This window comes from Manis pentadactyla, chromosome 13 (genome assembly GCF_030020395.1).
Source record: "Manis pentadactyla isolate mManPen7 chromosome 13, mManPen7.hap1, whole genome shotgun sequence".
NCBI lineage: Eukaryota > Metazoa > Chordata > Mammalia > Pholidota > Manidae > Manis > Manis pentadactyla.
Window position 1 is genome coordinate 66,455,893 of NC_080031.1, and position 24,439 is coordinate 66,480,331.

The 24,439-nt window shown below is 37.3% G+C and overlaps 1 protein-coding gene across 1 annotated transcript; it reads right to left on the minus strand.

The window, feature by feature from the left end:
• Nucleotides 1–1,761: 1,761 nt before the first annotated feature.
• LOC130680319 (peroxisomal multifunctional enzyme type 2-like) lies at nt 1,762–22,515 on the minus strand. Its single transcript, XM_057490642.1, has 4 exons — nt 22,398–22,515; nt 18,112–18,348; nt 8,540–8,591; nt 1,762–1,926 (listed from the first exon to the last, which is right to left on the minus strand). The coding sequence occupies exons 1-4, from the start codon at nt 22,422–22,424 to the stop codon at nt 1,850–1,852; spliced, it is 393 nt and encodes a 130-aa protein (XP_057346625.1). The 5' UTR covers nt 22,425–22,515; the 3' UTR covers nt 1,762–1,849.
• Between the last annotated feature and the right edge of the window lie 1,924 nt (nt 22,516–24,439).

Here is a 24,439-nt window from a genome sequence, read left to right on the forward strand (position 1 = left end):
TTTAACTTAATACACTATTTTCCAGAATATGAAGGAACCATACTTTATTTAACCATTCCATTATTGGATAAACATGTTGGTAGCTTTCAAATTTGTTTTTTTTTTTATATATTTTAAAGAATACATGCTTATGTTTTGTGTACTTACACAATGTTTTATTCTAGGTTTTACATGGAAAAGTGGAATTACTGCATCAATTTATGTGAAAATTTTTAAAAGCTTCAGTAGATGAGGACAAACTGTACTTCATGTTGGCTGCACCAGTTTTCACTCCCACCAGCAGGAGAGACCCGATGTTTCTCAGCACAAGTACAAGACTGGCAGCTCAAGGTCTAGATCTCCACTATTCAGTTTTGCCCATATGATTTTTTTAAAAATTAGAATGTGAATTCCTTTTAGCAGGAAATATTTTCTCAAATTTACAAGCACCACTTCTCTGTATTGTCTTATACCTTCCTGATATTTGTAGGCCTTTGAGTATGTTACCTATGCCTAAACGGATGCCCTACGTCATTATCCCAACCAGTACATTTTTGAAAGCAAAAGTTCACACTAGAGCAGCAGACACAAACCTGGGTTGCCCTAGGCAAACAGAAAGTATGGTCACCCTAAGAACTTAAATATATCTATCATTTCATCCACCTCTCCAAATACCAGTGATACTGAGTGTTTCTACACAGATTTGCAATTTGTGTTTCCTCTCCTTTAAACTTTTTATAATCCTTGCCCATTTTTCTATTGGTTTGTATTTTTTCGTGAATTTTAAGGATTCTTTTTATGCAATATGTCCTATTTTATCGGTTTGATGTGTTGTTAATTTCACTTTCTCTGACACTTGCCTTTTTCTCTAGTATAATGGCTTATGTCAAATGAAAGTTTTAAATTCTAATGTTATTTGTGTAATTCCAATTTTTGTGTTTGCATTTTAAATATTATTTAATAATGTCTTCTACACCCTTCCCTTTCAGATCATGAATATATACTTCCACTTTTATCACCATTTATTTTATTTTATTTCTTAAGAATAGGGCTTTAATTCATTTGATACTGATGGAGAAATTATTTGAGGTAGGGTTTGCCTATTTATTGGTTAGAGCTATTAAAGCTCTAACCAATATCTCGTTCTCTTTTCCCCCATAATATTTATTTTTCAATAATTTGAGATCTAAAAAAGGGAAGAAGATAGGGAAGAAAAAAGTTTCTTCTTCAGAATAAACTCTGATATAAATTACTTTTCCTCCTCGAACTTTGATAGCATAAACCAATATCCTTCTTTGATCTGTGAAATGGGACTGTAGCACAAGGGATTTATTAGGAACATGAAAAACAACATTTTTTCATTCTCCTCTAAGTCTTCCCTTTCACCTGGGTTTCAACTGTACTAGTCACAGTAGAAAATTTAAAGGAACTTGTACAAATGAATAGAACATAAGGTAATAAGGAAAAAAAAGACTTTCAGTGTAGGGTTACTGGAATAAAACTACTTAGTGGGCACAATGGCTGACTAATATGAAGTAAACGTTCATACTTATATTAAAGGAAAGTTTTTTTTTTAAATTAAGGTAGAGTTCTTTGTTTCCACTTTGAGTGGGATAGCTAGTGGCAGTATACTGCCCCATAGAGCTCAACTAGAAAAGTCAGATGAAATGCAGAATTCATTATTTTAAAGAGAGCAGAGAGCTGATGGAACCGAGAAAACCAAAAGGCTCAAACTCTGTATAGGGAAGAAAACAAAATGAAAACAAAAGCAGGTAACAGGCTTTTACAGACCATTTTACTCAGTGTATTTTCCAGTTCTGGGCATGAACAGGAAGCTGAATCCCGTACCAGTCCCAGAGGGAGTCCGCTGTTAGGAGGTGGAGAAACCAGCAGCTTTCCAACATTCTGGATGATTGGTAGCGACTTCAAGGATCTCAAGGTCATGGCCTGTGGGTACCATTGAGATTCACAGGGTACCAAGGCAGAAACAGAAAAAAGAAAGAAAATATATCTAAGCAACATAATTTAAACACTTGACCTAAAAGCCAATACAGAATACTTTATCCAACACGACAGAATTCATTTTTTAAAGCACATAAAGTTGACTGTTTATTCTATATAAACTTCATGTTTTTTGATGTTTTTGTAAATGGTATTTTTTTAAAACGTAACTGTATATTTATTTGAAAATGATATAGAAATGCTATTATTTGTATGTATATTGACCTTAAATTCAGTGACATTAATTCACTTAGTAATTCTAATAGTTCAGTTCTTGGTTCTTTTGTATTTTCTACATGGAGAAGCATACAATCTGGAAATAATTAGAGGTTTCCATTTTTTTCCCTCAAACTTTATGCCTTTTATTTCTTTCTATAGCCTCATTACACTGCCTAGGGACTCCAAAACTTTTAAACGTAAGTGGTGATAGCCAGCATCCAGTCTTTTTCAATCTCAAGGGAGTATTTTCAAAGATTCATTATTAAATAATATATTTACTGTTCTTTTTTTCCAAGACAGTTTTGATGAAATGAGAGAATTTTCCATCTATTCCTACCTTGCTAAAATTTTTATCATGAATGGATGTTGAATTTTACCAATGTATCTAATGTAATGATGATATAATTTTTCTCATTTATTTTCTATATATGTAAATTGCATTGATTTATTTTTGAATGCTAAATCATTCTTGCCTTCATGGAAAAGCCCTATGTGGATAAAATGAGAGTTCCTGAGGCCAGAATTCTCACCTGGCCGTGGTTGACTAGCTCACTGCACACCTGTGGGCAATACATGGCTGTTGACTCTAAAAAGAGCTCCGCCCAGTGCTTTGAGCACAACACAGTGGCAGGGCTGCAAGGCTGCAAGAGAGCAGAGCAGAGGCTGGAGTGGTGGCAACACCAAGGACAGAGGGCCCAGAGGATGACTGTGCAGACAGAGGGGCCCAGAGGCAGAGACCAGCTTGCTGCATGCAGAGTCGCTCTGAGTGAACGGGACTTTAGTGACTGACCTGCCACCTGGAAATAAAGTTGGGTATAGCCCTTTCACCCCAAGAACGTTTTGCTGTCATTTTCTATGGTCACACTGAATTCATAGCGAACTTGCCTGGGGCTGAAACCCATTGGCAAGACACCCTACTTGTTTGAAGTTTATAATTCTTTAATGTATTGTTGGGCTTGTTTTGCTAAAATTTTGTTTTGTATTTTTGTATTCAAATTTATGAGAAGACCTTTTCTAGGATGTTATAAGACACAAAACTTTTCAGACTAAGTTTTGGTATCAAGTTTTTGTTGATCTAATTTAAAAAGCTGGTAAATGTGCTCTTTGTATTTTCTGGAAGTGTCAGTATAAGATTGGTATCACTTATTCCTAAAATTTTTGGAAGAATTTACCAGTGTAATCATCTGAGCTTGGAGTTTTCATTGTGGGAGAGATTTTAATGCTGGATTCAGATTCCTTAATAGATTAAGGAACTATTCCTACCTTAAATTTATTTTACTTTCATTTTGGTAATTAGTGTTTTTCATTTCATCTACACTAGGAAATATATTATTATAAAGCTGTTCATAATCTTTTTAGTTTAGCTTCTGAATGTTTATAAAGCCTCTAGGCAAACCTTTTGTGCATTAAATTGGTAATACATTTTCTACTTATTTTTTATCTTTCTATGAATTTTTTCATCTGTATTAGTGTTTTCAAATTATAAATTTTTGACATTGTCGAGTTTACCAATTATATACTTATTTCCTCTGTTCACTGTTTCTGCCCTAATTTCTATGGGTTTGATTTGTTCTTATAAACTTCTTCAGAGGAAACAAAAATTATAGCTGTTGCTTTGCCTGTTATTTTCTAACATATGTATTTAAGGCTGTACATTTTCCTCTAATCATGGTTTTTAGCTGAATACCTCAAATGTTGAAATGTTGAGTTTTCAATTCTCAGTTTACATTTTTTTCTAATTTTTCTAATATAGAAAAATACATTACTTAATTTCCAAGCAATTGTGGGTTTAGGTTTTTTTTTTCCCCTACCATAATTCCTCTGTGGTCATATTAGAAAAATATAAAGAAAAGGAGACAAAAACCTCAACAATTTAAATTTGTTTAAAAATAGGACTACTGTACATTGATTATATACACATGTATACACATACATATATAATTTTTTGAAAGATTATACCAAAATATCAGTTGGAACTAGTTTAAGCTAATAAAGTGATTCTTACCTTTTAAAAAATTACTATTTTTCAAGTTTTATAAAATAAACATATTCCATTAAAATTTTAATCTATTTACAGGTCCTAATGTTTAATACTACCTTTTCATACACTGGTATTACCCTTACCACCTAAAGATTTTAACCTGAAACAATCTTTGTCAATTCACCACTAAATATATACCTACCAACACTATTGATCTACCTGAGGAAAACAAACTCAACACTGGCTTTCAATCTGATGTCATCAGACATCTTTTCTCTGTGTCACCTTCCCCCCCGACATTTCTTCCCAGCTGATGCTTCTTACTCTCAGGTTAACCTTATGAAATTTATCTCTCAGGTCTCACAATTTCAGTATTTTTTCCTTTTAATCAGCCTATCTCTAACCTAACTTTCTTCCAATATAAACAACACTTTTGTTTAATATAATTTGTTTGTTCCTCTTCATATAAATTACTCTAGAAGGTCAAGCACTTCTACATTCCTGTCAACACACACACAATTGGACGGCTCATTCCATCCCCATGTGGTGTTAGTAATTTGAGATTAGGGAATCACATAACCTTAAGTCTCAAATGGAAACAGCTGCATTCATTCTGTTTCAAGGCATTTACTGCAATATTTTATAGCTAACTTGCAAGTGGACAGATCGGGAAGCAAATACAAATATTCTTAATTTTTAACATTCTTGACTAGTTTTAAATGTTTGGGTATGAAAGTCAAATTAATTAAAAATGAATGCTTCAATTTTCATAGCTTGAGGTCCATTCTAAATACAACGACCAGGCCACATAATTGAGTAAGTTCAAAGCTACTTTTGTTACGGTAATCACCCAGGGATAAATCTAGGAGTACCAAGGACGGATACAGAATATATTTAATTCTATATCCTGACCAAACCAATTTTGAATCACCTAATGGATATATACCACCTGTTATATTGACAGATTTCCCTCAGATGTATGGAACTAATTCAATAGTTTTTCAAATTTGCCCTATCCATCAGTCATTTTGGGGAGCTGTAAACAACAAAATTAGTAGGCATTCCTTGGCATCATTTATATAGAATCTGACTTGGGAAAACTGCTCCTGCCTAGTCCATCTTGTAGAGATAAATTCCTAGTGAAGAAAACATCTAGGAAAATTCATTCATCACCACGGACATATAATGAAAAAAATGGCAACTATGGGGGAAAGCCTCTGAAGAATGTCATTTCTGTAACTACAGAGCTACTTCTCTTATCTAACAATGCACCCTTCCTCACTTCTGTCTATGCAAGCATTCTGAACTGAGATGAGAGTGGTAATATCCCTCATTAAGTTTTCTTGGAACTCAAATGTCATTGACCCTGACCACACACATAACTGGAATCCTGAGACTATGTGGATAAGTACATCAACATGAAATAAAGATCTTTCTGCTCAGTTCCTGGATTAACCTCCAGATGTCTAAAGAATGATAGCAGGTGACCCAAACAGAAGTTTGGAAAAACTCTTGTCCTTTAACCTTATGACAGCAGCAAATAATTAGGCCCAAAATGGTTTTACTGTCCCTCACCTCTATGAAAGAGAGAGAGGGTGGTTAAGAGAGGGAGACTGAGATGGAGCTGGATAGAAATGAGCTGGCTCTCTAACTATCATAAATAACCAAGTTTATAAAGATATCTTATCAGTTAACTATTAAATGCAGTTAATTCAATGTTACAAAATTCAGTACTTTCTCAAAAACTACTGAACAGATTAAGAGCAATACTCAATTTCCAAACAGACTATGAGTCATAAGTGTGTTCTTTGCAAAGGTATTTCTCCTCTAAATAAGCATTATAAATGATCATTCAACACAAGCGTCCTTGAATCACTATGTATGGAAATCTCTTAGGAAAAACACTACAAACTATCCATCATATGTAAGCACATTCCTCTCCAAAAGTATACTAAAAACTTCATCTTGTACAACTAGAAATGCATTCTTCTTTCTCTACTTCCCTCACAGCGAACACCTAAGGCAAATCAGGATGGCTTGCTAAGCAATGTGACTCTCATTTTTTAGGGTAAAGATGCCATTAACCTGGACAGAGTCCAGAGTAGAATGGATACTCTGGACAGAAGAAGAAAGGAAAGAGCTAGTAAGAATGCTGCTATAGTGAAAGGGTATTTAAACAGCATGAAAGAGATCATTCCTTCTTGTCCATTCTTTATCTCTCTCTATCAAAAGTTGGACACACACGTACAGTAGGTCCCAATTGAAGATTTTAGACTCATCTATGTAAACTATATATTTATATTTTATAAAAATGACCATTAAGTATTTAGTATTTATCATTCAATACTATTTCTAATAATGTACAGAATATGTATCTAATGATTCACAGATTTGGAATCATGTTCTACATACAATTTTGTACTTACTGTGAGTGAATAATAGGCATTTTCCCATGTGGTATTTTCTCATTTTAATTTGTGTACAGAAGCCTACAGTATTTCTGTAGTAGGCATTTAAGTCACTCCCTATTTGCACAATTATTACTGAATGTTCTTAAATATAAACCTTTGCAGACTGTCCAGTTTTATTATTATAAGTCAATATATATTTTAAAGTTATTGATATATTAGTGTTTCTCAGTTCTGGCTGCCCATTAGAATTATTCTGAGAACTTTTAAAAAAATATTGAAACCTAGGGTCCACTATTAAAGATTGTGGTTTGACTAATTTAGAATAGAACCCAAGTTATTACTTTTAAAAGTTCCCCTGGTGATTCAAGTGTGAAGCTGCAGGCTGATACATAAATCACTAATGGACATCCTTAATCATAATGCTAATTCACACTCCTCCAGCTTATGAACAATTGTCCACTCTGTCCAACATCACGTATTCTTATTTGAACCTTTGTCAAATAGGTGACAATAGTATCTCATTATCATATTTGTTTGTTTTTATTTCTAGTTGGAGTAAACATTTTTCAAATTTTTACCCGTTTGTAATTTTTCTTTTATGAATTGCCTCTTTATAGTTTGCTCCCATTTGTTTAATTGCAATGTGCAAGGTTTTATTATTATAAATAATCATTCATGAGAATTATTTTGCCAAATAGAGGAAATCTATTATCTTTTCATTTTGTTGACAGGTTATATAAAAATATTAAATGATTGAACTATTTTTGTATAGTTTTCAATCATTCTTACTCTCATTTGAACCAAATGTCACTTGATATCACCCTACTTTTTTGTTTTTTGTTTGTTTGGTTTGTTCCCACCCTCTTGAATTTTGGGTTCTGTGGAGACACTGTGTCACTTGTTAATGTTTTCCATGGGTTTATGGTTTTGCTATTTAATTGTTGTTTTAATGGGGAATTGAGATTAAAAATCTATCTGCCATACAACCATCTTCCCATGATTCCCCTCTGACGCAGTTTAAATATGTTTGGAGGTTTTTTTCTTAAAGGTTTGGTCATATACTATTTGACACTACTTGGCCCAGTGTTGTTTTTGAATTAACTCTTTGGAAACTTTCTTAATGCCCTTTATGATAATTTGCCTGCCAGATTACAAGTTTTTCTGGAGTCAGTTTTGATAATTTATATGCTGTGACACGAACACTGAAATAAAGCTATTCAGCCTTGAGAAATAACAATCTCATAAATTTTTTAGTAAAATTAAAAGATTTAGGAAGAAATTAAAGTAGAATTCTAACTACCTGGTGACTGCTTCATTTATCTGAAATGACACATGTTTTTTGTATTTTACCATCTTACATGGCCATTATATAGACAATATTCTGACAACAGAGTAGCAATACAAAGACATAAGATTTTAATGAAAGAATAAAAAGAACTTTACTGAAGAAGTAAGATATTACTGAGAAAAAAATTTATTGTTAAGGCTGACTTGTTATTATTTACTCTAAAAGAGAACAGGAAAAAGTTAATTACAAGAAATTCTGTATCTCCTAATATTGTTTACTTTATGAAAATTAGTACCAATATGAATACCTGAGCAAACAATTTAGAACCATACTCATAAAAATAACTGACTACACACAATCAATAAATTTACAACACCTCCCCAAAAATGCTTCTCAGTTGTTAATAACACATACAGCAATAAATTGTTATTCTTTTGAAGTAATTTATTATATAAGACTATTATAGGACAAAGTTTAAGGTAAACAAAACAGGTGCCAGTTAATATCAATCTACCCTAACGGCTGCCTTACACCTGAATAACTTCTGATATGGCTTATTTAGGTCCCTCTATGCCAGTTTAACACACTGGCACTGTTTGGAAGGTTAGTCATAAAATAAAACCATGGTATGATTATGAAATTTGTGTAGCAAGAACTCACCATCTCTGGGAAGTGGCTTATACAACTCCAAGTACTGCTCCCCATGAAGAACCTATGTTAGGAAAAACAAAATTTTATTAGAACCTTGTTAAACGGGTTCTGTGTATACTGCTAATCACAGGTGATATTTCACTGTCCACATGCTCACATCACCACTACTTCCCCCAAATGATCTGACTCACTGAGGTGGTCCTGCATTTGTCCTCCCACCATCACCCCCACCCCTATTTTTCCCTCTGGGTTCTGAGAAAGACTAGGAATTAAGCTGTCCCATGGCAGTGGGATGTGAGCATTTGGATATGTGGATCAGGTTTTGTTTTTCCTGTCCTAGTTTTCCCACCTTATGTGGGTATTCCTCCTTTGATATACTGAGGTTAAGTGACTATGAATTTATACACTGTCCTTAGAATCTGCTCTTTGTAGATAATTTACAAAATATTATAATAAGGAAATACTGACATTGATAATACTTTTACTTTGAACATGGCTGTAAGGTTTATCTCTCTATTTTAGTTGAGTTGTTTGTATTTGGTATGTGTGATCTGCAATTACATTATTAGCAATGGCCAATGTATTCATTTTTATTCAACACATGTTTATTAGATGTCCTATATGCACCAGTCACAGGGATAAGCACTGGAAACACAGCTTAGTTCAATGTCTCCATCAGCAAATAATCCATAATTACTAGTCAATGAGGATTTGAGTGTAGGGGAAGTACACAACTTTAAGTTATCTTCTCTGCTCCAAAAGAGCTGACAATCTTTATATTAGAGGACTGATTATTTCTGTATCATATGATTAAGAAGTAGAAGCCAAACTAAGCCCCAAAGCAAGTGAACTGCAGAGAGAGAATTAATAACATTATGCTGTAGTTATGGGACTGTACATAATTGCTTGCTTTTTCAACTATCATTTCTTTTATTCTTTTTTTTTTTTTTTTTAATTATTATTTTTTTTATTGAAGGGTAGTTGACGCACAGTATTACATTACATTAGTTTCAAGTGTACAACACAGTGGTAGAACATTTATATACATAATTCGAGGTTCCAGCTATCAACCTACCAGGCTGTTACAATATCTTGACTATATTCCTTATGCTATACATTACATCCCGGTTACTTATTTATTTTACCATTGGAAGTCTGTCCCTTTTTTTTTTTTTTTTTTTTTTTTGTGAGGGCATCTCTCATATTTATTGATCAAATGATTGTGAACGACAATAAAATTCTGTATAGGGCAGTCAATGCTCAATGCACAATCATTAATCCACCCCAAGCCTAATTTTCGTCAGTCTCCAATCTTCTGAGGCATAACAAACAAGTTCTTACATGGAGAACAAATTCTTACATAATGAATAAGTTACATAGTGAACAGTACAAGGGCAGTCATCACAGAAACTTTCAGTTTTGTTCATGCACTATGAACTCTAAACAGTCAGTTCAAATATGAATACTCATTTGGTTTTTATACTTGATTTATGTGTGGATACTACATTTCTCTCTTTATTATTATTATTTTTAATAAAATGCTGAAGTGGTAGGTAGATACAAGATAAAGGTAGAAAACATAGTTTAGTGTTGTAAGAGAGCAAATGTAGATGATCAGGTGTGTGCCTGTAGACTATGTGTTAATCCAAGCTAGACCAGGGCAATAAAACATCCACGTATGCAGAAGATTTCTCTCAAAACAGGGGAGGTGAGGTTCTAAGCCTCACCTCTGTTGATCCCCAATTTCTCACCTGATGGCCCCCCTGCGACTGTGCCTGTCTTAGGTTGTTCCTCCCTTGAGGAATCTTACCCGTCTCTGGCTAACCAGTCATCTTCCGGGGCCATACAGGGAAATGTGAAGTTGGTAAGTGAGAGAGAAGCCTTATTGTTTGAAAAGGTTAGCTTTTTACATCTTTGCATATTTATGCCCTGTGGCTTCTATGCCCAGCATTTGTCTTGAGGTATCTTTACCACTTGGAAGAATTATGATACTCGATAAATTTGATACGAGGCACGAATTCTATTTAAGGGTTGTAATTAGGAAGGAAGAAGAAAGGCTATAGAAGTAGCAGGTGGAAGAAAACATGGGAAGATTGATTATTTCTTTGGCATATCTTCTTGTAGAGTACTTCAGCATGAATAGGTTTTAAGCTACTACTTAAATTGCGCACACACATTAACATAATAGGAGTATAGTTACATAACCAAAGCATATCTGTAATTACCAGCCATCTCCAGTGAAACCAAGAAAACCAGTTGGGCACCTTAGGCACTTGTGAAAACTTATCTATGACATGGTGGATATTGTCCAACTGAACTTGAACAGTCTGAGAGAAATCAGACAAATTAAAACAACCCATTCCTGGGGACTGTTCACATGCCATATGTTCTTTTAACAGTAAATAGTCTGTAGTTGTAAGACTTTGGAGCGCTACAATTTGCACTTCTCCAAATTCTTGGTTGAGTTCCAACAGTATATATCCAGTCAAATTTGTTGTTTTACTGTATGCACAGGCCAGTTTAGATATCTCCTTCCTCATTCCCATGGCAAGTCCAGGAACGGGTGGGATGAGTACATCTACAGCTGTAGCAGTGCGTGGATCTTTGTTGGGGTTTTTTGATGATCATCTTCTGGCATGAGTCTTCCAGAGAGTGCTGATGTTGGAAGTTCTTTTTCATATCGTATCTTAGTTCATTTTTGGGGTAGCCCAATTAGGCTTTGATCCTCTGTATAAACACAAACAGACCCTTTGCCTACACTTTTATATGCCCTTTATACCCTTGTGTAGAACTCGTTGGAGGTTACCACACAGGAACTGCCCTTTTTTTTTTTCTTTGTTTTTGGTATCACTAATCTACACTTACATGACGAATATTATGCTTACTAGGCTCTCCCCTATACCAGGTCTCCCCTATAAACCCCTTTACAGTCATTGTCCATCAGCATAGCAAAATGTTGTAGAATCACTACTTGCCTTCTCTGTGTTGTACAGCACTCCCTTTTCTCCTACCCCCCCTTGCATGTTAATCTTAATACCCCCCTACTTCTCCCCCCCTTATCCCTCCCTACCCACCCATCCTCCCCAGTCCCTTTCCCTTTGGTACCTGTTAGTCCTTTCTTGAGTTCTGTGATTCTGCTGCTGTTTTGTTCCTTCAGTTTTTCCTTTGTTCTTATATTCCACAGATAAGTGAAATCATTTGGTATTTCTCTTTCTCCGCTTGGCTTGTTTCACTGAGCATAATACCCTCCAGCTCCATCCATGTTGCTGCAAATGATTGGATTTGCCCTTTTCTTATGGCTGAGTAGTATTCCATTGTGTATATGTACCACATCTTCTTTATCCATTCATCTATTGATGGACATTTAGGTTGCTTCCAATTCTTGGCTATTGTAAATAGTGCTGCGATAAACATAGGGGTGCATCTGTCTTTCTCAAACTTGATTGCTGCGTTCTTAGGGTAAATTCCTAGGAGTGCAATTCCTGGGTCAAATGGTAAGTCTGTTTTGAGCATTTTGATGTACCTCCATACTGCTTTCCACAATGGTTGAACTAACTTACATTCTCACCAGCAGTGTAGGAGGGTTCCCCTTTCTCCACAGCCTCGCCAACATTTGTTGTTGTTTGTCTTTTGGATGGCAGCCATCCTTACTGGTGTGAGGTGATACCTCATTGTAGTTTTAATTTGCATTTCTCTGATAATTAGCGATGTGGAGCATCTTTTCATGTGTCTGTTGGCCATCTGTATTTCTTTTTTGGAGAACTGTCTGTTCAGTTCCTCTGCCCATTTCTTAATTGGGTTATTTGTTTTTTGTTTGTTGAGGCGTGTGAGCTCCTTATATATTCTGGACGTCAAGCCTTTATCGGATGTGTCATTTTCAAATATATTCTCCCATACTGTAGGGATCCTTCTTGTTCTATTGATGGTGTCTTTTGCTGTACAGAAGCTTTTCAGCTTAATATAGTCCCACTTACTCATTTTTGCTGTTGTTTTCCTTGCCCGGGGAGATATGTTCAAGAAGAGGTCACTCATGTTTATGTCTAAGAGGTTTTTGCCTATGTTTTCTTCCAAGAGTTTAATGGTTTCATGGCTTACATTCAGGTCTTTGATCCATTTTGAGTTTACTTTTGTATATGGGGTTAGACAATGGTCCAGTTTCATTCTCCTACATGTAGCTGTCCAGTTTTGCCAGCACCACCTGTTGAAGAGACTGTCATTTCGCCATTGTATGTCCATGGCTCCTTTATCAAATATTAATTGACCATATATGTCTGGGTTAATGTCTGGATTCTCTAGTCTGTTCCATTGGTCTGTGGCTCTGCTCTTGTGCCAGTACCAAATTGTCTTGATTACTATGGCTTTATAGTAGAGCTTGAAGTTGGGGAGTGAGATCGCCCCTACTTTATTCTTCTTTCTCAGGATTGCTTTGGCTATTCGGGGTCTTTGGTGTTTCCATATGAATTTTTGAATTATTTGTTCCACTTCATTGAAGAATGTTGCTGGTAGTTTCATAGGGATTGCATCAAATCTGTACATTGCTTTGGGCAGGATGGCCATTTTGACGATATTAATTCTTCCTAGCCACGAGCATGGGATGAGTTTCCATCTGTTAGTGTCCCCTTTAATTTCTTTTAAGAGTGACTTGTAGTTTTCAGAGTATAAGTCTTTCACTTCTTTGGTTAGGTTTATTCCTACGTATTTTATTTTTTTTGATGCAATTGTGAATGGAGTTGTTTTCCTGATTTCTCTTTCTGTTGGTTCATTGTTAGTATACAGGAAAGCCACAGATTTCTGTGTGTTGATTTTGTATCCTGCAACTTTGCTGTATTCCGATATCAGTTCTAGTAGTTTTGGGGTGGAGTCTTTAGGGTTTTTTATGTACAGTATCATGTCATCTGCAAATAGTGACAGTTTAACTTCTTCTTTACCAATCTGGATTCCTTGTATTTCTTTATTTTGTCTGATTGCCGTGGCTAGGACCTCCAGTACTATGTTAAATAACAGTGGAGAGAGTGGGCATCCCTGTCTAGTTCCTGATCTCAGAGGAAATGCTTTCAGCTTCTTGCTGTTCAATATAATGTTGGCTGTGGGTTTATCATAGATGGCCTTTATTATGTTGAGGTACTTGCCCTCTATTCCCATTTTGCTGAGAGTTTTTAACATGAATGGATGTTGAACTTTGTCAAATGCTTTTTCAGCATCTATGGAGATGATCATGTGGTTTTTGTCTTTCTTTTTGTTGATGTGGTGGATGATGTTGATGGACTTTCGAATGTTGTACCATCCTTGCATCCCTGGGATGAATCCCACTTGGTCATGGTGTATGATCCTTTTGATGTATTTTTGAATTCGGTTTGCTAATATTTTGTTGAGTATTTTTGCATCTACGTTCATCAGGGATATTGGTCTGTAGTTTTATTTTTTGGTGGGGTCTTTGCCTGGTTTTGGTATTAGGGTGATGTTAGCTTCATAGAATGAGTTTGGGAGTATTCCCTCCTCCTCTATTTTTTGGAAAACTCTAAGGAGAATGGGTATTATGTCTTCCCTGTATGTCTGATAAAATTCTGAGGTAAATCCATCTGGCCCGGGAGTTTTGTTCTTTGGTAGTTTTTTGATTACCACTTCAATTTCGTTGCTGGTAATTGGTCTGTTTAGATTTTCTGTTTCTTCCTGGGTCAATCTTGGAAGGTTATATTTTTCTAGGAAGTTGTCCATTTCTCCTAGGTTTCCCAGCTTGTTAGCATATAGGTTTTCATAGTATTCTCTAATAATTCTTTGCATTTCTGTGGGGTCCGTCGTGATTTTTCCTTTCTCGTTTCTGATACTGTTGATTTGTGTTGACTCTCTTTTCTTCTTAATAAGTCTGGCTAGAGGCTTATCTATTTTGTTTATTTTCTCAAAGAACCAGCTCTTGGTTTCATTGATTTTTGCTATTGTTTTATTCTTCTCAATTTTATTTATTTCTTCTCTGATCTTTATTATGTCCCTCCTTCTGCTGACCTTAGGCCTCATCTGTTCTTCTTTTTCCAATTTCGATAATTGTGACATTAGACCATTCATTTGGGATTGCTCTTCCTTTTTAAAATATGCTTGGATTGCTATATACTTTCCTCTTAAGACTGCTTTTGCTGCGTCCCACAGAAGTTGGGGCTTAGTGTTGTTGTTGTCATTTGTTTCCATATATTGCTGGATCTCCATTTTGATTTGGTCATTGATCCATTGATTATTTAGGAGCGTGTTGTTAAGCCTCCATGTGTTTGTGAGCCTCTTTGCTTTCTTTGTACAGTTTATTTCTAGTTTTATGCCTTTGTGGTCTGAAAAGTTGGTTGGTAGGATTTCAATCTTTTGGAATTTTCTGAGGCTCTTTTTGTGGCCCAGTATGTGGTCTATTCTGGAGAATGTTCCATGTGCACTTGAGAAGAATGTATATCCCGCTGCTTTTGGATGTAGAGTTCTATAGATGTCTATTAGGTCCATCTGCTCTACTGTGTTGTTCAGTGCTTCCGTGTCCTTACTTATTTTCCGCCCAGTGGATCTATCCTTTGGGGTGAGTGGTGTGTTGAAGTCTCCTAGAATGAATGCATTGCAGTCTATTTCCCCCTTTAGTTCTGTTAGTATTTGTTTCACATATGCTGGTGCTCCTGTGTTGGGTGCATATATATTTAGAATGGTTGTATCCTCTTGTTGGACTGAGCCCTTTATCATTATGTAGTGTCCTTCTTTATCTCTTGTTACTTTCTTTGTTTTGAAGTGTATTTTGTCTGATATTAGTACTGCAACCCCTGCTTTCTTCTCACTGTTGTTTGCTTGAAATATGTTTTTCCATCCCTTGACTTTTAGTCTGTACATGTCTTTGGGTTTGAGGTGAGTTTCTTGTAAGCAGCATATAGATGGGTCTTGCTTTTTTATCCATTCTGTTACTCTGTGTCTTTTGATTGGTGCATTCAACCCATTAACATTTAGGGTGACTATAGAAAGTTATGTACTTATTGCCATTGCAGGCTTTAAATTCGTGGTTACCAAAGGTTCAAGGTTAGCCTCTTTAGTATCTTACTGCCTAACTTAGCTCGCTTATTGAGCTGTTATATACACTGTCTGGAGATTCTTTTCTTCTCTCCCTTCTTATTCCTCCTCCTCGATTCTTCATATGTTGGGTGTTTTGTGCTGTGCTCTTTCTAGGAGTGCTCCCATCTAGAGAAGTCCCTGTAAGATGTTCTGTAGTGGTGGTTTGTGGAAAGCAAATTCCCTCAGCTTTTGTTTGTCTGGGAATTGTTTAATCCCACCGTCATATTTGAATGATAGTCGTGCTGGATACAGTATCCTTGGTTCAAGGCCCTTCTGTTTCATTGTATTAAATATATCATGCCATTCTCTTCTGGCATGTAAAGTTTCTGTTGAGAAATCTGACGTTAGCCTGATGGGTTTCCCTTTATAGGTGACCTTTTTCTCTCTAGCTGCCTTTAACACTCTTTCCTTGTCCTTGATCTTTGCCATTTTAATTATTATGTGTCTTGGTGTTGCCCTTCTTGGATCCTTTCTGTTGGGGGTTCTGTGTATTTCCGTGGTCTGTTCGATTACTTCCTCCCCCAGTGTGGGGAAGTTTTCACCAATTATTTCTTCTAAGATACTTTCCATCTCTTTTCCTCTCTCTTCTTCTTCTGGGACCCCTATAATACGGATATTGTTCCTTTTGGATTGGTCACACAGTTCTCTTAACATTGTTTCATTCCTGGAGATCCTTTTGTCTCTCTCTATGTCAGCTTCCATGCGTTCCTGTTCTCTGATTTCAATTCCATCAATGGCCTCTTGCATTCTATCCATTCTGCTTATAAACCCTTCCAGAGTTTGTTTCATTTCTGCGATCTCCTTTCTGGCATCTGTGATCTCTTTCCGGACTTCATCCCATTTTTCTTGCGTATTTCTCTGCATCTCTGTCAGCATGTTTATGATTCTTATTTTGAATTCTTTGTCAGGAAGACTGGTTAGGTCTGTCTCCTTCTCTGGTGTTGTCTCTGTGATCTTTGTCTGCCTGTAGCTTTGCCTTTTCATGGTGATAGGAATAGTCTGCAGAACTGGGACGAGTGGCGGCTGGAAGGACTTCCTTTCTTGTTGGTTTGTGGCCCTCCTCTCCTGGGAGAACAGCGACCTCTAGTGGCTTGTGCTGGGCAGCTGCGTGCAGACAGGGCTTCTGCTTCCTTCCCGGTTGCTATGGAGTTAATCTCCGCTGTTGCTGTGGGCGTGGCCTAGCTCGGGCAGCTACTCCAAAATGGTGGAGTCGCGTTGGAGCAGGAGCTGCTGGGAGGCTATTTATCTCCGTAAGGGGCCTGCCTGCTCCCTGCAGCCCAGGGGTTAGGGTGCCCAGAGATCCCGGATTCCCTACCTCTGGATTAAGTGACCCGCCCTGCCCCTTTAAGACTTCCAAAAAGCACCCGCCAAAACAAAACAACGCCCACCAAAAAAAAAAAATAAGAAAAAAAAAGTTTTTAATTAAAAAAAAAAAAAAAGTTTTTAATAAAAAAAAAAAAAAAAAGGGGGTGGTCGTTCGTTTTTCTTTATTCTCCGGTGCCAGCCTCAGGCCTCTGTTCACCGGTCTTTCTGCCCTGTTTCCCTAGTATTGGGGTCCCTATCCCTTTAAGACTTCCAAAAAGCGCTCGCCAAAACAAAACAGCAAAAAAGCAAAAAAAAAAAAAAAAAATGGTCGCGCGCTTTTCTTATGTCCTCTGTCGCCCAGCCTCCAGTGCCCGCTCACTGTTCTTGCTGCCCTGTTTCCCTAGTATTGGGGTCCCTATCCCTTTAAGACTTCCAAAAAGCGCTCGCCAAAACAAAACAGCAAAAAAGCAAAAAAAAAATGGTCGCGCGCTTTTCTTATGTCCTCTGTCGCCCAGCCTCCAGTGCCTGCTCACTGTTCTTGCTGCCCTGTTTCCCTAGTATTGGGGTCCCTATCCCTTTAAGACTTCCAAAAAGCGCTCGCCAAAACAAAACAGCAAAAAAGCAAAAAAAAAAAAAATGGTCTCGCGCTTTTCTTATGCCCTCTGTCGCCCAGCCTCCAGTGCCTGCTCACTGTTCTTGCTGCCCTGTTTTCCTAGTATTGAGCGCCCTGCACTCTGGCCCGGATGGCTGGGGCTGGGTGTTCGGCAGTCCTGGGCTCCGTCTCCCTCCCGCTCTGCCTGCTCTTCTCCCTCCGGGAGCTGGGGGGAGGGGCGCTCGGCTCCCGCGGGGCCGGGGCTTGTATCTTACCCCCTTCGCGAGGCGCTGGGTTCTCTCAGGTGCGGATGTGGTCTGGATATTGTCCTGTGTCCTCTGGTCTTTATTCTAGGAAGGGTTGTCTTTGTTATATTTTCATAGATATATGTTGTTTTGGGAGGAGATTTCCGCTGCTCTACTCACGCCGCCATCTTCCGCCCCTCTCCATTTCTTTTATTCTTATGAAGAAAAATCACAAGATACGCTAAGTCTTTATTCGTGAATCAACCACTACAAACTATTTTATTCACACACACACATACAGAGGATGTGATATTTACCTATCATATTTAAAGATATGGAAGAAAAGCAAAATAAAGGTTTTCTATTATGCGTACCTTTGCAAAATTGATTGAAAGCCCAGGAATCTCTGCTAATCCTCCACCCATGATGGATTTCTGTGCTATAATAACTCCAAAGGTAGGCAAACAGGAGAAATCAGAGCTTCCTTCATAAATAAATTTCAAATTTTCTGGTTCCTTGAGCCATGCTCCCACTCCAAGGGCATACATAATAGCTTCCAGTTTTGTGTAAGTAGAAGAAAATGGAGGAAGTTTGTAGCCAATAGCTCTAGCCTATGGGACAGTTACACAAAACAATGTTTTATTGATATTATTTTGGTCAAATTCTTAAAATTTTAACTTTCAAAACTATTAAATGCTTACATACATAGTTCTGCTTTTGAAAACATGAAAATACAATGTCATTTTAGTGAATTTCATATAGTATCATAATTGTTTCATTTTATTTGATTTTTTAATAGAAATCAATTTGAGAATGTGTAGAAAAGGACTTCATTTATAGAGAAGTACTTTTTTTTGCTTGCTTCTTGCTAAGTTTGTCTCATTTTCAGCTTTCCTGTCTCTGATGGTGGAAAACCCTATTAATTCAGCAACTATCAGTCACTCAAAAATACAAAAAATAATGAATTTGTTATGAATAGGAATAGTGAATTGCCCTATAATACCTACCATATAAAATTCACTGTAAATAAGCAAAGTACTACTAAGTGCTTGTAAATTAGACTGCCTCATAATGGTTTTAGTTAAAATGAGATTTCACCTCAAGTTCCTTCCCACGAATGCCCTTTAACTAATTGGATATTATACTTTTCTATTTAGTGATGATAGGCCTAGCTAATGCGTGAAGCATGATCAGGTTATAAAAGAATGATGTCCAATTCTCAATTGCTTTCACTCTGAAATAGGAATAGGCAAACAACTCAGAGGTAGAATGGTTTTTATGTTTTTAAAGAGTAGTTTAACAAAAAAGAAAAACAGGAGGACTGTGACAGAAACAGTACATGGTCCATAAAGCCTAAAATATTTACTATCTGGCCCTTTGCCAAAAATGTTTGTCACCCTCTATTCTAAAGTAAAATCATGTTTATAAGCTGATCATATTTTCAGGTCTAAAACTAGATTGTTAATTTTATCACTATGTCTGCCCTGGGTCACAAAACACTAGAATCAAGCCTGTCAAATAATTTTTATTTATGCACTCCAATGTTTTTGAAGGGTAAGTACAGAAGACAGAAAATCAGCAACTTCACATCAGCTATTAGAATTTCTGACACAGTGGGAGGCTATTTGTAGCCATGTTGAACTATTTCCATAATTATAATGTATCAATGTTTTCCCTTAAATGACTTCAAAGAGGCCCTGACATAAATATCCTTTTCCAAAAAGTCAGAAAGTCAGTAACTCAAGTAGGATTATCAAAGATACTCCAAAACAAACAAAGGAAGACACTCATCTAATACTGAAGAAGAGAAAGTAAAACATCCTTAATATTTTAGCCTTGTGGTCATTCAACTGGTATAGTATTTAATATATATTTCATGAACAGTTTTGTGGTCACTTAACTTTCCTATTTAACAATAAATTAATACCCTGGAAAATAATATTTTTGTATGAAAGAAAAGAGAAGAAAAGAAAAGGAGAGAAGAAAAAGAAAAAAATCCAGAGAAGGCACAGCTTTAGGCTTTTTTCCCCCACTTACAAATCCTAATGTGGCTGTTGATGCCACATGACTGGTATCATTTGTCGAAATTCCTCCATCTGATTCTGTTTGACTCAGAGCTCCAATTATATTGCTAACTGATTCTAAATAATAATAATAATAATAATGCTTTTGTTAAAGACATGACTAAGAAAAGCTACAATGTGCTAGATAATTACTCCTATAGCATTCAGCACTGAATGTATGATGTCAAGCTATTATAGGAAAAAAGTGTGAAAGACTTTGAAATAGACCAAAGATAACTGGGTATTTTCAATGGAAAACAAGACACTGTCCAACATCCTGTTTACAGTTTATAATTCTAAGGAAGCACTGAGCTTTGCGATGTCTTTGAGCAATTTTATGCCCCTGTAAGGTGGGATCCTTGTCCATAGAAATGCAGTGTCTGTCTGGTGGAAGCACAACTAATTTCCCTTCTCTCCCCACCTTGCCCCTGCTCCAGGATGTAACAAAGCCAACATCACCACCCCCTCAGGTCTCTATACTATCTCTATACTATCATCTATTCAGTAATAGCTCTGAATATAATACTGAAAATTATTCCAGAGAAAACCATCATTATGACCAGTGTGGGGAAGTTGGGGTTCCTATGGCCAGGATCCTCACTGAACTTAAACCTTCTGATGATGTAACTGGCCTGTTGCTAGGCTACTGCTTCCACACCCATAGGCAATAAGCTATTATTGCGCTATACAGAGAGCTCGGCCCAGTGCTCTGGGCAGAGGCAGAGCACTAGTGCTCGACCTACTACCAGGTAATAAACCCCTTTTGTCCCAAGAACGTTCTACTGTCATTTCTTTGGTCACACTGAAACCATAGTGAACTTGCCCGGGGGCTGGAATCCATTAGCAAAAAACACCAAGTGATTTCCAGACAGGATTCAGAAGTCTAAAGCATTAATAATGGAGGCTCGTGGAGCATCTGCATGTGCTGTACGAGACTAAAGGCTCTGGGACAAACCTTAGAGATATGGGCCTCCTTCCACACTCAGACAAAGCCAAACTACGGAATGTGAGATGCTAGGGGTAGATTCCATTCCTGGTGACGCCAGTAAGGAGGCTTCTTGCCAACTAACCCTCCCCTTACCACCCATTCAGGTTGCTGCCTAGAGGGGAGCTATTTAACCAAAAGTCCCCTTGGCACAGGCTGAAAGTGCTGCATTCAGAGACACACAACCTGCTCTAACCCTTGGCTCAAATTCAGAGAAAGCTGTAGCCAGTTATTAGGTGCTCTGGGATTTACTCCCATCACCTGTAAAAATGAGAACACTGAACTAGGTGCTCTGGAAAGGCTCAATTCCATAGAAAATGTGAAATTATTTTTCTAACTGTACTTCAAATACTAGAGGTCTCTTCTCACTTATAATTATGTAATTCATTTAGTTAACTTTTTCTTTATATTAGTCTAATACTTTTAAGGTAATAAAGTAGAACTCTGATATCAAAGGGCATTTTTTAATATATTTCTTTTTCCTTCCATTCATTTTCATTGATAGGTGACTGCTATTCATAGGCTAAATTTATCTCAAATAACAGAGTAGAGAAAATGCTACTATAATGTAACAATCATGTATCCTCTAATTGAGAAAAAGCATAATGAAAATTTCAGTGAGTGGACCATCAGGCAGAAAAGTGTTATTAAAGAGAGGAAAAAAAGTCATTTTTCATATATATTCTTCTATCACACACTGAATATAAAATTACTAAGAGGCATAAAAAGATTTTTCCTGATTCATGATCTTTCCCGAAAGAACCTCTAAATTTCATATGCTACATGCGTATGTGAGCTATACTAGAAAAAATCATGTGAACTTTACTGGTTATCTATTCCTGTGGCATGTCATAGACAGTTCAATAGTTCAAAGTAACAAGCATTTTCTAAGTCCTTTCTATTAGTTCAGCACTATGACAACAACAAATACAGAAGTATATATGAGATACAGCTCTGGCTCCAAACATACTATGCAGTTAAGAAACCACATAGGAAATAATAACAGTAAAAAGCAATTAAAATTAGATGCTTAAGTGCTAGGAATTCAGCTAAGAGAGAGATCTAAGTAGCTCAATAACTGGGGAGGTTTAGTTGCCTACCTGGGCTTGAGATTTCCTAAAGAAACATTAAGATTAGTAGAGGCAATAAAAGGAGGAAAGGGCATTTTTGAAAGGGAGAGAGATAGCAGCAAAGAGAAAGTGCTAAAACAAAGCAAAAATCTATTCACTGAGATAGGCTTAAATAAACTTTTGGGGATAAAGGAAAATCAGGTGAAATAAGGAACACATGGTTAGATAATGGAAGACTTTGAAACCAACTCAATTGCAGAGTAGATGCAGTCAGCACAAATGGATAAATACCTCATACCATCCAGCAACCACACATACACCAAAAAACTAGGGTTATAAAAGAACTAAGAAACTACAGTGGGAACGCATACATATCTTAAATTCAAAGAGTTCTAATACCTACTAGAGAAGAAAAATGTTCTCTAGATGATTCAAATGTCTAAGTCCCCACAGTTAAAATAGAAGACAATTCCCAAAGAGATGAGAAGGCTCTGTTGCCTCTGCTTCCCCAACCAGGACTGACCCGGCCTGGGCCTCTTTACCTTGAATTCTCTGAGGCTTGCTGGCATTATCAAAGTCACAAATCTTCTGCCAGTTAGCCTTCACCGCCTCAGGAGACACTGACTGATTCTTCTGTCTTACACAGTCTCCGAGGGTCCGCTCCCAGCGTACTGGTTATAGAAACAAAACTAAGGTACTGAGTATACAGTTTAAGAGGGAGACAGAAAAAAGTAAAATTCATAAGAGCCCTCTGAATTTTTTTTAACCTCAAGAAAAAGGGAATTCTGGGGGGAAAAAGGTCCTAACTTCTAAAGAGTTTTACTATAAGCTTCAAAATGTGTTTTTCCTAAAATAATTAATCTCATTAGGATGTCAATTTTTAAAAATATATTTGAAGCTGAAGAGAAAAACTTCTCTGACTATGCCAGACACTACTAAATGCTGAATGAAATGCTGACTCAGAAGACGTTAAATTATAAATAATTGTGCCAAAGAATAACTTCACGACCACAGACCACTCGGCTAAGAGAGTTCAAGGAAACAGAAGAGAACTTTGTGGGATAGAAACTGAGGACTAGTAGTGATAACAGGTCAAAGGGTCAGACAATCAAGTATGTCAGTTCACTCCAAATAATTCTCCCTCTTCCTCCCTTTGTTTTTCCTTCTCTTCCACAGGAAGTCAACTAGAATGCGCAGCACAGATTCACAAGTATCATTATTGCTGCCTAAGTTTCATGAGGAGAATTTTAACACCGATTTTCTTTATAAAAAGGCCAAGGAATAAATTACCACTAGTAACCTCATGTAAACATAATGGTCAGACTTTGGTGATCATTAAATTGAATATTTGCCTTGAGGAATGACAAAATGCTGCTTCTAGAGCTTTCCTATTGATAAAGTCCCAGATAAACCTTTTATTGCACAAACTTATCTTCTTTCCTAAAAGGCTATAATTAAAACACTTGAAAATCTTCAGGAATATTACTTTAATAACTGGAGAAAAAGTCATTGATGATGAAATGTTGATTCTACAATATATTGTAACAATCCCCTCCAGGAAGGGCAACCCTTTAAATAATTCAGTTAATTTTCATATGAGCAGCCAACTGAAAACCTGATTTGGGGTATTGGAATTTTTACAACTATTTTTAAATGTCAAAAAGCAATTATCCAGGGGTGGAGCGAAGATGGCTGCAAGAGTAGAGCAGCAGATATCTCCTCCCAAAACCACATATATTTATGAAAATATAACAAAGACAACTCTTCCTAGAATAGAGACCAGAGGACACAGGACAACATCCAGACCACATCCACACCTGCGAGAACCCAGTGCCTCGTAAAGGGGGTAAGAGACAAGCCCCGGCCTGGCGGGACCCGAGCACCCCTCCCCCCAGCTCCCGGCGGGAGAAGAATAGGCAGAGCAGGAGGGAGAAGGAGCCCAGGACTGCTGAACACCCAGCCCCAGCCATCTGGGCCAGAGTGCAGACACAGTGAGTGGGTGGGGGGCCCTGGATACTAGGGAAACAGGGCAGCAAGATGGGTGAGCGGGTCCCCAAGGCCGGCGCCATAGGACAAAGAAAAGCGAGAGGCTTTTTCTTTTTTTAAAAATATTATTATTATTATTTTTCTTTGTTTTCTTTTGGCGAGTGCTTTTTGGAAGTCTTAAAGGGACAGGGACCCCAAAAACGGACGTAAGCGCCCCGGGACACTTAGTCCAGAGGCAGGGAAACTGGGGATCTCTGGGCATTCTAACTCCCTGGGAAGCAGGGAGCACGGAGGCCCCTCACAGAGATAAATAGCCTCCCAGCCGCTCCCCATCCAACTCGACTCCACCATTTTGGAGCAGCAGCCCAAGCCAGGCCACGCCCACAGCAACAGCAGAGATAAACTCCCTAGCAGCCGGGCAGGAAGCAGAAACCCTGTCTGCGTGCAGCTGCACAGCACAAGCCACTAGAGGTCGCTGTTCTCCCAGGAGAGGAGGGCCACAAACCAACAAGAAGGGAAGTTCTTCCAGCCGTCACTCATCCCAGCTCTGCAAACTATTCCGATCACCATGAAAAGGCAAAACTACAGGTGGACAAAG